Source organism: Rhinolophus ferrumequinum, chromosome 7 (assembly GCF_004115265.2).
Source record: "Rhinolophus ferrumequinum isolate MPI-CBG mRhiFer1 chromosome 7, mRhiFer1_v1.p, whole genome shotgun sequence".
Classification (NCBI taxonomy): Eukaryota; Metazoa; Chordata; class Mammalia; order Chiroptera; family Rhinolophidae; genus Rhinolophus; species Rhinolophus ferrumequinum.
Window position 1 is genome coordinate 23339282 of NC_046290.1, and position 17473 is coordinate 23356754.

The 17473-nt window shown below is 37.0% G+C and overlaps 1 protein-coding gene across 4 annotated transcripts in view; it reads left to right on the forward strand.

The window, feature by feature from the left end:
• SPEF2 (sperm flagellar 2) overlaps positions 1–17473 on the forward strand; it is a 164581-nt gene that overhangs the window by 14792 nt on the left and 132316 nt on the right. For 2 of the 4 annotated variants that reach the window (XM_033111285.1, XM_033111283.1), the window contains exons 3-5: positions 10938–11190; positions 14216–14386; positions 16392–16532. In XM_033111285.1, the coding sequence (XP_032967176.1) occupies positions 10938–11190; positions 14216–14386; positions 16392–16532 (565 nt within the window). The remainder of the gene's footprint in view (positions 1–10937; positions 11191–14215; positions 14387–16391; positions 16533–17473) is intronic. The other 2 variants (XM_033111286.1, XM_033111284.1) reach the window with 1 other exon arrangement.

The following is a 17473-nucleotide window of genomic DNA, read 5'->3' on the forward strand; positions in this document are numbered from 1 at the left end:
GACATAAGTTTGCAGCTCCTTTGGGTAAATACCAAGGAGCAAGATTGCTGGATTATAAGGTTCATTGACTATTAAACTATTTTTGAGGAGATTTAAATTTGTCTATCTACTCAGATGGCTGCTAGACTGCTGGTTTTTACAGCTTCCACTGTTGCAAGTTTTGACATAAGAAACGTCCAAACCTGTAGAGAATTTTAATGAGTTTATTTGAGCCAAACTGGCGACAATTGCCAGGAAGGAAAATCTCAGTGGATTAAGAAAATGCTCTGGAGAATAGTAGCTGTACAGCTTATTTTATACATTAGAATCAAAGGCGGAGATGTAAAGAAGGTTACATAAAATCCATTGGTGGGAAAAAGCAAAGCAAGGAAATCTCTGGGATTGGATAATTTCTTTTACATTGGTGAGTGAGTACATGCTAATTAATAATTAACATTTACAGCACCTGGAAATGGTATTTGGGAACAAGTTAACAGTGAGAGGTTCTGTGGCCTCCTGCTCTGGTGCAAGGTTGTGCCCTGAGGGGTGGGAATAAAGGGATTACTCTAACATTCCAAGGGTATGTTATCTTAGATGCAAAAAGACAATAGACAAGCTCATTTAAAGTACAGATTGACCTTTGTCAAGGAAGCTGCAGGCCAACGATGTGACTACTGGCCATGACCCGATTTTAGTGAGGGGGTTTTATGTTCAGACCATCCTGTATGGTTAATTTCAGTCTCTGAGTTTGGAGAGTCTGCCATGGGGGCCTCCCCTGAGCTTGTCAGGTTTAATATATGGCCCCTTTTTTTGTCAACACAGAGTTGCTGGGTTTTAAGCCTACATGGAGCTGGGAAGAAGGGAATGGAAATTGGGCAAGTAAAAATGACCAAAAGCTCTCTGTTTTCACTGAGATTAAGTTTCATTTTGTTAAATAAATGCTACTTGGATTGTTTCAAGCCTTGGGCTAATTTCTAGAGTTATGAAAAAGTTGATTTTTACAGTTTTTTCCGTTTTCTTATTGCCTTTATGGCAGAATGGATCTGCCGCTCTGAAAGTCTCTCTCTGAATCCATAATGTTTTAACTTGATATTTCCCAGTCAAGCATTCCTTAGTTTTTGACTGCCTAGAATAGTAGGCCTCCATTGAGCAGTAAATATGTTGTAAGACCTCTGGGTAAAAGAATCTGATACTTCCATTCTAAAGGTGAGTTATTTTCTGATAAAGGTGAGAGATTCTAAAGGCGAGAGATTCTGCTAGTTGTACAGGTAATAATAGTATGATACAAGACAAATCATGGTTTGGTAATAATATATTTTCATGCCAAACAACCCCTCTTTTGCTAATCACAGATAATTTCTTAAACTTCTATGATACTAATCCATACTCTGCACCCCGTATCTCACATCTCTTTCTCATGGACAAAGCATACAAGTTCCATCACAGCTTGGCCCCAACTGCCTCCTTGGCCTGAACTCCCAGCCCTGTGCCACCTCTGTTCCTACCTGCACTGCCTTCCCTTCACTAGAAGCCAGCGTCAGCCTCTAAAGTATAAGATTTCCAGAGTAGGTAGGTAGGTATCCACACCCTCCTTTTTCTCCTGTTTGTTCTCAGGAGTGTTCATATGCACAGATTGATTTATGATGACTTGTGTGTAACCAGATTTCCCGTCCTTTTCTGTTGTTGTTTATTATTCTTTTGTGGAAGTTTAAAAAAAAAAAAAAAAAAAAAACTTACCTTACACGTTTACTTATTATAACACCGATAACTTTATTGTCACTCTCTATGAGTCTTTTTTATGTTTCACATTGCATATGCAAACACCTTGAAGTTAGGGGTATTGAGTCATTTTTCTTTGCATCTACAGAGCTATCACAGACCTGGTGCATATTTAGCTTTCAATAAATGTTTTTTGAGTTAAAGAATGCTATGTATCCTGGTAAATTCTACATACAGAGACTTTGTCTGAACTCAGTAGGCGGAAAACTCTACAGCCACATCTTTAGGTGTGGTATCCCCATCAGCTTAAGAAACTTGAGATATTCCTGTTTCGCTGTCTTTCTCAAGTCATGTCTTACAAGGTGCTTTCCAGTGTGACCCTCCTCCACCATTTCAGCTGCATTTTCCACTAACCTGGAGTCCTAAGCTAAGCTGCTGTGGTCCAGAAACACGTCATGTATTTTGTTATGCCTTACACCTTTGCGTATTAATAGTCTTCCTTCATTTTCACCGTGAGAAACTCTTTTTCATTCTTAAGACCTAGCTCTAAACTCTTCTTTGACTCCCCTAGCAGATTTAGTTCTCTTTTTGTTTGTTCTAATAACACTGTGGACAACCCTTTCCTTATCACATTAAGTTGTATTTATTTATACAATGTCAATTTTTTTCAGAGTGCCAGTGTCCAAACAATGATCCATGGATGAGTATATCAATATTCACTCCTCAACTAGATTACAGAGTTGCTGAAAATTACAGAGTGTGCTTATTCTTTGTGCTCCAAGCTTTGTCCCTGGCCCATAGCAGACATACACTAATGTTTATTGAATAAATGAATGATGTCAGAAAGTATACCTGTTTAGCTATAGAAAATTCAAATGACCATACTAACCGTATCATTCACGCAGCATTTCAGGTGTACTAAATTGACTTGTTAGCAGGGCCATAGAGGGCCTTTGTGTGAAATGGGAAAAAGGACTCCATCTGAATGGACACAGCTGTGAAGACACAGAGACCTTAGTGAACAGACAGGCCTTTGTGTAAAGACAAAGGATGAAGCAGCCTCATGCCAGGGATAGGGCTTGGCAAGCAGAGCACAGGGAAGATTTCACACCCTTCTCCCACCTTTGGACAGGTCCTGTTTATCATCATGTGTAACAGCCATGCTTTTCACCCACTATAAAAGACTAAGTTTCTATTTCACTGAGAGTCATCACAATCCTTAACATGGGGAGAGGGACCTACTTGTCCTGACAACAAAATACTATCCATCATTAGTTCTTGGAACAATCCACTTTTTTCCAGGGCACACAGTTTTATAAAGAAGGCAAGGATCAGTAAACCCATGGATATGACCTTTGTAATAGTGGATTTGGTGAGGAAAAGGGTCCTTCTTTGTTACAGCCTACTTTGTAGGCAGCTGTCTAGTATCAGAGCTTGTGATTTTGTCCGTATTTTTAGTTGCTTTAGTCTAAAATGTAAACAGCAAACAAAGTATATGTAGCTAATCACTTGAAGTTGTTTGCTTTGGAAATTACTTAATCCTAAGAATAACTCATCTATCTCTGAAAGACTTCTCTGTTTTAGAATATATTTAGTCCATTTCAAAGGGTGAAAAATGAGCAGATTAGTTATAAGATTGAAAAATAAAGAAGCATGGATATCCCTGGAAGGGCAGCTTCTACTTAGCTTGTAAGATGTATTCCCTCACCAGGTGGTAAGGAGGAGAGGAGGCAGGTAATCCCTTGGCAAATTAGCACTGCAAGTAGAGAGAGAAAAGACTTTTGTCAGAATACATTTCTTATTCCTTAGAGTCATTGCTTACATCAGATGCTTTGTCTCCAGAGCAAAGATGTCCCAGTGGTTTCTCTGTGTTCAAAAACAATTGTTGATTATCATGTATCTGATAAAGTATGTGCTATAACAAGAGTGGACTTCCATCAATTTAGGCAGCAGTTATACTCTCCAAATTTTGAGTGATTGGAAATTTGAAATAAATATTAATAGCTTTAAGAGAGAAGTACTGTTATACCTGGGTACTTCGGCCAGTCTATAAAAGCCATTTTAAAGTTGATGTGTAACAAAACCATAATATTAGTAGGCTTACACTGCATTCCGAGGGCCATGTAATACAAGTAAGAGGATGGGAAGTGCCCTTCACTTTTATTGGGTACAGGGCTAGTTTTGATAAAATCTGGAAATAGCAAATGTTTGCTTTTGGATTCTCCCTCCTGAATTATGTCGCTCCTAACCTCTGCAGCTCAAGGTTATGACCCAGGCCAAAGCCCTGGCAAGTGGCTCTAGGCCTTAGCTTTCTAAATATGTGTAGTGGACGAGGCATACAGAACTCCTAGGACAGGGAAATCAAAAGGGGTTTAAGTTGCCTGTCCAAGGAATGTAACCACAAATCATTGATCTGACTATCCTTTTACAATCATACTCTTTAAAATATGGTTCTTTACCCTAATCATTTTAGGCAAATGTTTCTCTCAAACTGTAAAAGCATTTGTGGAGCACAGATTGCAAACCCGGACGTGAGAAAACCTAAAAAATAATGTTTACTCTTATTGTCGATAAGATTTCCTTGTAGCATGCATTATCAATTCTCATTCCCTCTAAGATTGGTTTCTTTTTTATTAATTTAAAATATTATATTCAAAGTTTGGTTGATGTATTACAATAGCCTAAGTATACTTTACCAACTATTTCAGTTAAAAGCCTAATAACAAATAAAGGAAATACTACAGTAAGTTACACCACACAACTAGAAAAGGAATTCCAGTTATCACGCCACTATTTTTGTTGTTGTTGTTCACTTTGCATCCCCGTAATACTGATTCCTTATCATATTAGAAACCATTCAGATATTTCCCTAGTCTCACCTCCTTTTAGAGACGGATTTTTAACTTGCAGTTATGGCACCTTGGGCTAGATTTTAGGAGGTTCACAAGCACCCCAAAATGGTATACACATTTTGTATATATGCATGGATGTATATATTTTTTTCCTGTGGAAAAGGTTCCATAGTTCTCATCAGATTTTCAATGGTACAGATGATTAAAAAAAAACAGTTTTTTTTTTTTTTCACTTTAAAACCACAATATTTATTTTGCCACAAGAATCCACTGTATCAGTTACCAGTGGTTGGGAAAACATCCCTAATCTAGCTCCCATTATAAAACTGTCAGTTCCAATTTTTACGGACTGTGGCTCATCTCTGAGCCTATCCATCAAAATCACTGCTCAAGAGCAATCTCTTGAGAGATAGTATACTAGGGACAATATATACAGTTTTAAGTTTTAAGTGATCTCCATAAGCTTCTAAAAATTTAATTGAGATTGCTGAAAGTCACTGCATCTTCCCCAAATAATTTTGTACTCTAAAATGAAGTTATTGAATGAGTAACCCTATGATGTTAGAAATTCTGCCAAATGTATGGCAACTCCCTCTGTTTTAGGGTACCATTTTTGGAGAGAGGGTAGGACTTTCACTTATATTCAAGTATATTCAGTATATATTTTTTTTCTATTAAGGAATGTCACTGAATGTTCAGAAGTTAAAGTAAAGAGAAAATAGGCCAGTGGTTAAAATAGATATTTGTATCCAGTTGGACCAGAGAGAAGCACAAGAGTTGTAAATACATCCAGCATCTTTGGTTTTCTTTCTGTCACTGGATCCATAGGCGCATTAGAGCCCTAGAGTATTTGAAACCTCTATCACAACACTTACCTCAACTTATCACTATTTGTTTATTCGTCTATTTTTTCCCCATTATGAAATCCTCAAGGGTAGGGACAAAGGCTTATTCATCTTTGTAAGAATTTAACAAATATGTAAATTTATTTAAATTTATCCACATATTACTTACATAATAAATTTAATAAATAAATCTTCCATATAATTGGTATTCAATAAATGTTTTTTGTTGAGATAATAAATTAATAAATGAATGAAATAATGAATTTCTTCTAAAATATGAGCCTAATTTGATAACAGGTAATTAAAAAATAAATGTAACATAATTAGAAAGATTTTACTGATTCTTTTATTTATTAAATTTATTGGGGCGACATTGGTTAGTAAAATTATATAGGTTTCAAGTGTACATTTCTATATTGTCTGTATATCGCATTGTGTGCTCACCATACAGAGTCAGTTCTCCTTCCGTCACCATATATTTGACCCCTTTTCCCTCTTCTATCACCCTCCACCCCCCTTACCCTCTAGTAACCACTAAACTATTGTCTGTGTCTATGAGTTTTTGTCTTTTTTCCTTTGTTGCTTTCAGTTTTATATTCCATATACAAGTAAGTCATATGGTTCTCTGACTTATTTCGATTAGCATGATAATCTCAAGATCCATCTATGTTGTTGCAAATGGCAGTATTTCATCTTCTCTTATGGCTGAGTAATATTTTATTGTATATATGTACCACATCTTCTTTATCCAGTCATCTGTCAAAGGGCACCTTGAATAATGCTACAGTGAACATAGGGGTACATATATCTTTACAAAAAAATATTTTCAGATTTTTTGGGTAGATACCCAGAAAAGGGATTGCTGGGTTGTATGGTAATTCTAGTCTTATTTTTTTGAAGAAACTCCATACTGTTTTCCATAGTGGCTGTACCAATTTACATCCCTACCAGCAGTGTATGAGGATTCAGTTTTCCTCACAACCTCTCCAACACTTATTATTGCTTGCCTTGTTGATAATAGCCATTCTAACAGGTGTGAGGTGGTATCTCATTGTGGTTTTGATTTGCGTTTCCCTAATAGCTAGTGAAGTTCAGCATTTTTTCATATATCTGTAGGCCGTTTTTGTGTCTTCTTGATCCTCTGCCCATTTTTTAATTGGATTCTTTGTTTTTTTGTTGTTGAGTTGCACAAGTTCCTTATATATTTTGGATATTAGTCCCTTATTGGAGGCGTTGTTTGCAAATATCTTCTCCCATTTGGTGGTTGCCTCTTTGTTTTTTTGATGGTTTCTTTTGCTGTGAAGAAGCCTTTTAGTTTGATAGAGTCCCATTCATTTAGTTTTGTTTTTACTTCCCTTGCCTTTGAGGTTAAAATCATAAAATCCTCTCTGAACCCAAGGTCCATAAGTTTACTACCTATGCTTTCTTCAATGTAATTTATTGTTTCTGGTCTTATGTTTAAGTCTTTGATACATTTTGAATTATTTTTGGTATATGGTGACAGATAGCAGTCTAGTTTCATTCTTTTGCATGTGGCTTTCCAATTTTCTCAGCACCATTCATTGAAAAGGCTTTCTTTTCTCCATTGTATGTTTTTGGCTCCTTTGTTGATAATTATCTGCCATATATATGTGGATTTAATTCTGGGTTTACAATCCTATTCCATTGGTCTGTGTGTCTGTTTCTCTGCCAGTACCATACTGTTTTGATTAGTGTTTTGTAGCCTAAATTGAAGTCAGGAAGTGACCTCCAGCCTTGTTCTTTTTTCTTTGGATTGCTTTGGCTATTCAGGGTCTTTTGTGGTTCCATACAAATCTGATGATTTTTTTTTTTTTCTATTTCTTGAAAAAGTCCCATTGGGTTTTTGATAAGGATTGCATTGAATCTGTATATTGCTTTTGGTAATATGGCCATTTTAACTATATTGATTCTTCCAATCCATGAACATGAAATATCTTTCCATTTCTTTGTGTCTTCTTCAATTTTTTTTAATAATGTCTTATAGTTTTCAATGTATGCGTCCTTCACATCCTTTGTTAAGTTTGTATTTTATTATTTTTATTACAATTGAAAAAGGAATTGCTTTTTTCACTCACTTCTCTGACATTTCATTGTTAGTATTTAGGAATGCAATGGAATTTTGTACATTGATTTTCCTTCAACTTTACTGTATTTGTTTATTGTTTCTAATAGTTTTTTGGTGGAGTATTTAGGGTTTTCTATATAAAAAATCATGTTGTCTGCAACAAGTGACAATTTAACTTTTTCATTCCCAGCTTGGATGCCTTTTATTTCTTTCTCTTGCCTGATTCCTCTGGCAAGGACTCCCAATACTATGTTGTATAATAGTGGTGATGGGGTCAACCTTGTCTTTTACCTGATCTTAGAGGAAAAGCTTTCAGTTTTTCACCATTAAGGATATTAGCTAAGGGTTTGTCAAATTTGGTCTTTATTATGTTGAGGTAGTTTCCTTCTATACCCATTTTCTTAAGTGTTTTAATCATAAATGAATGCTGTATCTTGTGATATGCTTTTTCTGCATCTATTGAAATGATCATATGATTTTTATCCTTTGTCTTGTTGGGTATTGTATGACTTTTTCCTGTTTCTTTTTTTTTTTATGTTATGTGTCTCAGTTCTGGATTTTTTTTTTTTTTTTGGAGTTTCACATATACAGTAGTCCTTTTTCTTCAGCATGCTTCATATCTCCATTCCCCCTTGCAAATTCAGACCTTTACACCCTCCCATTTTATACTTTTGTTGTCATAAATTATCCCTGTTTATGATGTGAGTTGATTTCTGAGTTGCAGTAGCAAACAGTCTTTTTCTTCTCTTTTACGTTTTTACATTTTTATCTCCTTTGCTCTTTGTGATATGTTTAAGTGTATAGTGTCCTATTCTGTGTAGGGTTGCCATTTCCTGCTTCTGTCTGTCTGTTAGTAATCTTGCTCATGGTCTTGTATCCCTTTGCCTTTTTGTTTCAAGTAGAATAAACTCCTTCAGTATTTCCTGTAATGCAGGTCTTGTGGTGCAAAATTCTCTCAGCTTCTGTATATTTGGAAAAGTGTTTATTCCTCCTTCATATCTAAAGGATAATTTTGCTGGATATATTATTCTTGACTGGTAATTCTCTTTCAATAATTTGAATATTTTATTTTACTCCCTCCTTGTTTGTAGAGTTTCTGCTGAAAATTCTGATGATCTTTGAGCTTTCCTTTGTAGGTTATAGCTTTCTTGTCCTGGGCTGCCTGAGGATTCTTTCTTTATCATTAATTTTTGACAGCTTCAGTATAATGTGCCTTGGAGAAGACCTGTTAGTATTAAGGTAATTAGTCTTGGATTCGAGGATCCAGTTCTTTCCATAGGTTTGGGAAGTTCTTGTCAACTATTTGTTTGAATAGACTCTCTGTGCCCTTCGCCTCTCTTCTCCTTCTGGTATACCCATTATTATTACATTGTTCTTTCTGATGGAGTCAGATAGTTCTTGTAGAGGTCTTTCATTTCTTTTAACTCTCAAGTCTCTTCTTCATCATTACCAGATTTCTGCATCATTACCAGATTTCTATCTTTGATATCACCAATTCTTTCCTCCCTCTAGTCAGCTCTATTTCCTAATCTTGCTATTTCCTTCTTCATTGCTTTTATTGAGTTCTTCAGCTCCAGAATTTCTATTTGGTTCTTTTTAAAATTTCAAACTCTTTGGTAAAATATTTATTTTGTTTGTTGATTTTATTTCTGAGTTCATTAAACTACCTATCTGAGTTTTCTTGCATCTTGTTGAGCTTTTTTAGAACTGCAATCTTGAATTTTCTATTATTTAAGTTACATATTTCCATATCTTGTAAGTTTATTTTATGGAGATTTTTCATTTTGTTTCTCAGCTGCCTTCTTACCTTGTTTATTAATGGCAAGTACTGGATTATTTCTCTTCCTGGGCATCTAAGGGAGTGAATTCTTCAGCAGGTTGATATGAAGAGGTCTTTCTTTTGCCTTCTAGTAGGTAGCACCGAAACATTTTATTTTCTCTTTTGCTGTTCAAGCTTCCTGCATAGTGGGAGATTTCCTGGGGAGGTGGGTTTATCCTCTGTGACCACGTCACCTTAGTCTCAGGGCACCACCTTGTGGGAAGGTGTGGTGGGCAATAGGGTTCTGAGCCTCTGAAATATCAGTGCTGCCCTGCAGACAGATGCAAAGGTCTGCTCAGCAACCCTGGATACACCTGCTGCCATCAGCCAGGAAAGATGGGGGCAGGGTGGGCTGGGAGAGGTGGCAGGCGTCTTTTGTGGCTCTGCTCTCCTCTGAGCAAGGGCAACTCCCAGACCACAGCTGTCTCACCTCTATAGCTCCTCCCCCATCACTGGGATTAGCTGCACCACGTGTCTGCCACTCAGGAACTGTCTCTCCAGTTCCCATGGCTGCAGATATCCTGCTCTTCAATCCGACAGCTACCATGTTGTTGTTGTTTTCCCCCCTGGGGCCCACTACTAACACTGGGAGGATGTGGGAAGGTGAGCTCTGGGAGGGTGGGGGGAGGCGGTCAGGCTTAGTGGCTTCGTTTTTCTTTCTGGCAGTGAGGGCCGTTTGACCCCCATTGTCACACTGCGGTATTATAGGCAGTATTATATACAGAACCCTCAAGCAGGATTACTAGGGCCACAGAAAGTGCACCCGCAGTCCCAATGCTCCCCTCTCCCAGGACTGCCATCAGCTCCGGGCTGCGTGCGTCCTGCAGCTCCTGTCTCTGCACTTCCCCCTTCCCCACTTCCCGTTTGCCCCCATTTGCCTTCAGATGTTTCAGTGTGTGGACATCTCAGACGTGTTTTTGTGTTACATAGGGAATCTTTTGTTGAATTATAGCTGTTCGATTTGTTGTAACTTCAAGGGGGAAATTTCAAAGAGCACCCCTCACTTTTTGAGGTCACTTTTACTGATTCTTAAAGTAGTAGTATAAACTGTAAAAGGAAGATTACATAATTAATTTGATTAAATAGTTGATACTATTTAAGTAAATATTTTAGACAGTGCCTAAGAGGATCATTATTAGAGATGTCAATGCAATATTTTTGGCCATTTTCACATTAAGTTTTTGATTCTTTATTTATTTCACATATAAGTTATTTATTCACATTAAGTCATAATAATATCTAGTCATATCACTTAAAGAAATGGATATTTAAATTGAAATTTTGCCTTTTGAGTAACATATTTCAAAACTATAGTTAAGTTTCTCCATTTAGAAGAAGAAATCTAGTTATCTGGTTTTATGTTGTCTTCTTGTAGAAATTCTAGCACCTATTTTAGCAGATCAGTATATAAAATTAATGAGTTTTAGTTTAGCCATTCAAGAGAAATAAATGCATGGAGTGTGGGACAATGGAAAAGCTCAATGTATTCACAAGATTGAGAGGTTTTAGAGAGGAATGATATATTTAAAAGAACAGGAGATAATTCAAAATATTGGATCATGATAATACCTCTGATACTTGTTTGTTTTTAATTCAATGCTAGTGTCTAAATATGTAAAATATTTGAATGCCTATAGGGTTTCAAGTGCCCAACTTAATAACTTTTCTCGCTTGGAGCCAACACTTCACCTTCTGGGGGTGCAGTTTGATCAGAATGTGGCTAACGACATTATCACAGAAAAGCCTGGGGCAGCAACGAAACTTTTATATCAGTTGTACACTGCTCTTCAGAAGAAGAAGAAATGTGGACTGACTGGAACAGAAATCCAAACCATGCAACCCCTGATAAATATGAGACTTCAAAACATGAAAAGTGAGGCATTTCAAGATGTAAGTACATAAAGAAATATAAGCATATCAATGTAAAACTTGGTCAAGAGAAATGACAGTGATGTTGCATTCTCAGAGTAGCCCCATTGGGTATATATATCCGTTATGGATGTTATTGGCCATACTTGGGTTTTATTTCATATTAATATTTTCAATGCTTTTACCCATTTTTGATGTCTCCCTCCATCCTATCCACATTTTCAATAGCTTGTCAAATTCTGTTTGTTCCTAATTCTCAGTGCTTTTATACTTGTTCCTCTCTTTCCATTTCTACCCTTATCACATCTGCTCAAGTCTCCTTCTGAACTACCACAACAACCTACTAACATGTCTCTCGACCTTGAGGCTTTCTTCTAGAGGTTAATCAACTGCTACACGAATCGTCCCTAAATTCCACCTACTTTCGTTGGGTCCTTCTCTTGCTCAGAAACCTTCTATTTTACATATATCCTGTCTCCCAACTTAGACTAATATGCAAGACCTCTCTCTAAATTATCTCCACCTGTCTTACTAACTTCATTTGTTCATAGTTTTCAGCATAAACTCTTTCTTCTACATTGGTTGGCAGCTTGTCCTTGAATAGGACTCGTATATTCCTGCTCTTCCCTCTCTCTCGCCCAAGCTCACCCTTCTCATCTCCTCTTCCCCCAAACTTTTCTCTGGGTACTTCTGTGCAACCTTCCCAGTACACATGGACTCTTCACACGAACCTCAGGTAATTCTCAGTCTCTCGTGTTTACCTCCTGTCCTGATATTGTTGCTAACTTTCATTTTTTATGTATCTTATGGCCTTACAAGATTTTTCAGTTCCTCAGATTCAAGGGAAATGCCTAGTACAATGCTTTGAACATTGCAAATACTCATTAAATTAGTTTTAATTGATACAACTTTCTAGTTGACAATGCTATCCAGTTCCTGTGCGATTTCCTTAGGGTAAGGGAAGTGCATTAACTTTTCCAGGTCTCTAGGGGAATGGGGAGTGCACTGATGCAGTACTCTAAATAGAAATTACATTAATTAACATTTTACTTTATGAAGAAACAATGACATAATAGAAGTGAAGGCCATTCCCACTTTCAGATTTGTCCCTTCTCAATGGACATACTCAGGAGCCTGGTAGCAGAATGAACTGAGGACCCGTGGAGAGCTCGAGAGTAGATGAGGCTTTAAGCTGAATGCCTTAGCATTGCATCCTATCTGCTTCACTTGCCAGCTGATTGACTTGGGCCAGTCCCTGGAACAATCTCAGTCTCAATTATCCCAACTATAAAGACAGCGATGGTTATCTCTCTCTGCCTCAGAGTTAGGCTTTTTTGTAGCTTTAAGAAGACAACATACAAGACAATTCTTTGTGAAATATAAGATAGTCAACAGTAACAAGTGCTGTAAGAGCTGTGTAGATGAGGCCAACCAAGAGACCACTGGGATTAACATTGGTCCTGGGTGACCTACCAGAGTCAACCATTCATTCACTGAACAAATATTTCATTTGTTCAGGTGCTTGCACCTTGAACCCAGCCCTCTTAGAGGTTACCTTTTCGGGAGAGAAAAATATTTCAGTCGAATGGTGTGGATTGCAGTGAATTGAGGAGTAAATTGGAATGAGGAAGAAATTTGGAGGTAAAGGAAAAGAGAAAATAAGAACAGTAGCTGCAGGAGAGAGACTCAAGGAAAGTGTGAGATTGTTTAGTTTATGGGTATAGATATTGGGGCAATTTGTTAGTTGAGAAAAAGAATCAGTGTCGGGGATGACTGGTGTGATGACCAAGTAGAAGGAGATCCTCAAGGGAAGAAAAGAGGAGGAATGAGTCAATTGGTCAGATGAAGGAGGAGACATTTCAGAAAAAAATAGAGGTGACTTTGATGCCGATGGAAGAAGAGACCGGTGTTTATTACATAGTAATATTAATAATGACTAAAATTCAGTGAACGTATATAGTGAGGTGCCAAGCCCTGTTCCAAGGGCTTTATATTTATTGTCTCACTTGGTCTTTAGAACAGTCCTATGAGATAGGAATTTTTATATTCCCATTTTGCAGATGATAAAACTGAGGTACGGAGAGGTTAGGTAACTTGCTCACCTTCATGAAGGTGGTAGCTGAAACTCAAACCTAGACAGTGTGACTCTAGAAGCCACACACTTAACAGTAGATACAGTATCTCAATGAGTATTTCCTGGGTTGAGGGAAAAATAAGACTTAAGTTAAAGATATATAATGTATACTTGTATATGTTGAGGTGGAGAGGAGGAGGTTCAAGGACCTTACATTTTCATTGCCTCTGTGAAAATGGATGCCAAGCGATTTTTAACAGAGAGAAGAGTAGGAAGGTGTGTAAGGGCTTAAATTCAGCTCAAAGATCCTTAAATGTTATTCCGAGTAAGTCCCAGTATCTACTGAGGTAGTGTTAGGGGAGAAGGACCAACAGTGGTTTGAGCAATGGGACCATCTCTTTTTGTTTTTAGTAGGTCTTCTGCTTTTAAGGAGATCACTATTGGATAAAAAACTTTCAGTTACGTGCATTGTGTCCTCCTCTGTAGTTATCTTTGAGAGTTCACTTTCTTGCATTGTTGCACTCTCATTTCCAGTGGCCTGGAAGTTTTAATATTTCCTCACTTTTTACTAAGAAGTGGCTCGAGTAATGGGAAAAACCTGGCTTCTCATATTGTCTTTTATGTGTTGAAATTGGTTTTATAAAATAATTTTTATGAGCATGTATTTCCAAGAATTCAAATGCCACTCATTGAAAATTAAACTCAGAGCAAAGAAAAAAAATTACTATAAAAGTATATATGAGACTATTTTATAAGGAGTTCAAATCATGTTTTTTGTGTTTTTTTTTTTTTAATTCTCCTTACGTCAATTAAGGATGTGAGTGATTAGTATGGGGCTTGAAATTATTTTAACCATCGACAATAGTAATTCACAGAAATTTTATTTTAAAGACAAATTTTATGTTTGTTACAATGACAGTATGCTTTTTATTCTCTAGTGACAGGATCTTTTGAAATGCTTTCTTCATTTAGAGACTTAGAAATCTGATACCACGTCAATCTGATTTCAATCTGATGCGGGTTACACACAGGTTTCAAGAAAAATATAAACACATGAGAGAAGATCTTGTCCGCATGCATTTTGAGAAACTTGAAAATTTTCAAAAGGCCAAGGAAGAACAAAGATGTATTAATATCGAAAAGGTTTTGTAGAACGATTTTAACAGCAACTCCTTAGTGTGTATATATACTGTTTGCGATTTATGCCTAGAGTGCACATTGCATAAGCGTCGATGTAGCACAAGCTGCACATTCCTGGTGACCCGTGAGGCCTGGCCCTGCTCTCACCTCGCTCTCCCTCATATTTCCCCTCTCTCCTTCCCACTCTTGCTAATTGTCACCTCCACATGTGGCTAAGAACAAGAACTGCCATTCTCTGGAATGGCAGGACAAGTTCATCTCTTTTTAAGTTGTCCAGAAGAAATTAATGCTTCTTTTAGGTTGTAGTGCTGTGGTTTGCCACTGGCTACTCCAGGGAAGGCTATGACCATTGTCACCACTGGGGGAGACGGAGGACACTCCCCCCTCTTTTTACCCTACTTTGCAACCCCTTGGTCTTTCTGCCTTGCCCCACTTGTGTCTTTCTGGGTAATGGGGTGTGATGTGCTGCTTGCTTCCATTTCCAACACCCTTAAACATCTCTTAACGTCCTCCTGACCCTTCTGACTTTGACGAACTCCCTGCTGCTCCTCATATTTCTCTGGAAGTCTTTAATGGTCTCCCGTGCCTTTAAGGATATAAGAGGACCATGGTGTGTGGAATCGTTAAAGACTTTTAAGAGAATTTCAGGTGGCTATGTGTATGGAATGTGTAAACTACAGGCAAAAGAATTATGGTTCTTGTCATGACACTGTAAATCACTTTACATTCATATATTTAGAATGATAAGAAATTAACATATTCTGAGTGTAGTCAGCTCCTTGTGAGGAGTGGGGGGGGAGGTGGGTGGTGATGGTGGTAGATGAGAGACAAACTCTGGAAGATGTTACGATGCCATTATTTACCAGAGAGTGGATAAAGGATTGGGCTTCCCTAGGCATTGCATGATAAGGAGACAAGGCACTCTTAAAATAGTGTTTAAGTTGAGACCGAGTGCTGGGACTCTATATGGAACCAGCCTACCCAGCTTTGATGTGCCAAGTCTAATGCAGAAAGTCTCCAAAGAAAGTTGGGAAAAACAAATATTAAATATTTTAAAAATATTAGATATTTAAATACTTTTTTCAGAATAGCATTAAATATTCTGAAATAAATTATTATGTTAAAAATCATAAGAAGCAAATAGGACAAAAAAGAGAGCATGTGTCTTCCTGGTTTTCTTAAGGAAAAAAGGTAAACATATTGCAGTTAAATAAAAATTCACATTTTAGAAAATAAACTGAAGAAAAAATTTAAATCATTTGTAATTTCTGATTTTTTTTTTTAATGGTGAATTGAAGTTTCTTATCTCGGGATATAGGTACTAATGATCTTATTCTATATGATAGTAGTAAAGACACGATTAGTTTCACATGTTGCCTCTTAAATCTTTTATTTTAAAATATTTTATCTGATTTTCACTGTATTTTTTTCAATTGTGCCCTTCTGCTTATATTCTTCTTAAAATAATTCCATCCTAGATACAGAAGAGATGATTCAATAATGTCATCACATAATGCAGTGTTAGTTCTGTATTTTATGTAGCCTCTGAACTCACTGTTTAAGTATGACTGAATTTTGGGGAAGCTTGTCATCTCTGTTGTGCTCCTCGGAGCCCTCTTAGAAACCATGTCTTAGATGGAATTTTTTCTTCAGACCATCTTCAGAGGCAGCATTTTCTCTTCCCATTATTGGGCAGATCATGAAGGTGAAACTGGGAAATAATTATTGTATTTGGGTTACCTTTATTATCCTTTCAGTATCTACACCCAGGATGAAAATACATTTGATTGGCATAGTTTGGGGACTCCAAAATTGTATTTTTTATGTCATACTTTTCAAAATAAGTCATACTGATTCCTGCTTCATAACATTATGTAGTTGTGGCACCTAGTCCATTGGTTAATAGCTGAGAATTTCAATGGAAACATTGTATGTGCACCTGTGAGTGTATAACTGCCTGTTATTCTCACAAACTGAATCACTAAACTAATGTGTATGGGATATTCAGCAACGCTTGAGCAGAAGACGACAAAATGAAATAATGGCCAAAATCCAAGCAGCTATCATACAGATTCCTAAACCTGCATCAAACCGTACTCTGAAAGCACTTGAAGTCCAAAAAATGATGAAAAAGAAAAAAGAGGCAGACGTAAGTGATATAATATTAAATCCTTTAATATTGTGTTGTGTTTATCTTAATAAAAGAATGCTTTTCCCCTAAACCATACAGAGGGACTTCCAAAATTTCTTACTTTCTTTTCACATTATCTCTGATATTGTCCCTTCTCATTACAAATTCCTTCACTGTATGCATATTCAACCCACTTATACTGTTATTTGTTTAGAAACAGAGACTGTAGCTTTAGGCCAGGGATGACAAACTCCTGTTAAACGATAGTACCTGTGTTGAGGACTCTGTAGTCGCTAATAACCTAGGCCAGAATGGGTGTCGTCATAATGGCTTGTGACTCCCATGGGTACCACAGGGGCCAGTGGAGGTGCACATGCCATATATGTGCCATTTCTACTATTGTTTTACTCAATTTCTCCTCACCATGCTGTAACGTTTTTTAATGACTCCTAGAAATGTGAAGTGATTTGCTTGTTGTCAGTATATTTAAATTTAAGATACTACCCAAGGGATATTTTACTAGACTCTACTAACTGTCAATCATTCCAAAGACTACAATCTGATTCCATGTCAGAGGGGAACAGCACTGCATTTTGATACCGATCCCTACAATCTACACTACCTGCTGCTACAACGACGTCAGTGATATTTTTGCCCATGACCTAAGAAAAAGATTAATAATTTATTGAACATCTGCTATGTCAGGCTGTGGATTGGGCACTTCACATTATCTTTAATTGGTGAATAACTCTCTAGGTAGGGTATTATTTTGCCCATTTTGTAGATAAGGAAACAGACTCAGAAAGCTGACGTGTTTTTTACCCAAGTTCATGATGCTAGCAAAGCAGAGGTTGACAGGTACCTCTGATTCCTAAACCTGTTGCATTTTATATTAATCCACATTTTTTTAATATTAAAAAAAATCCTGTGCTTGGATTCTAAAAAATACTACCCACAGA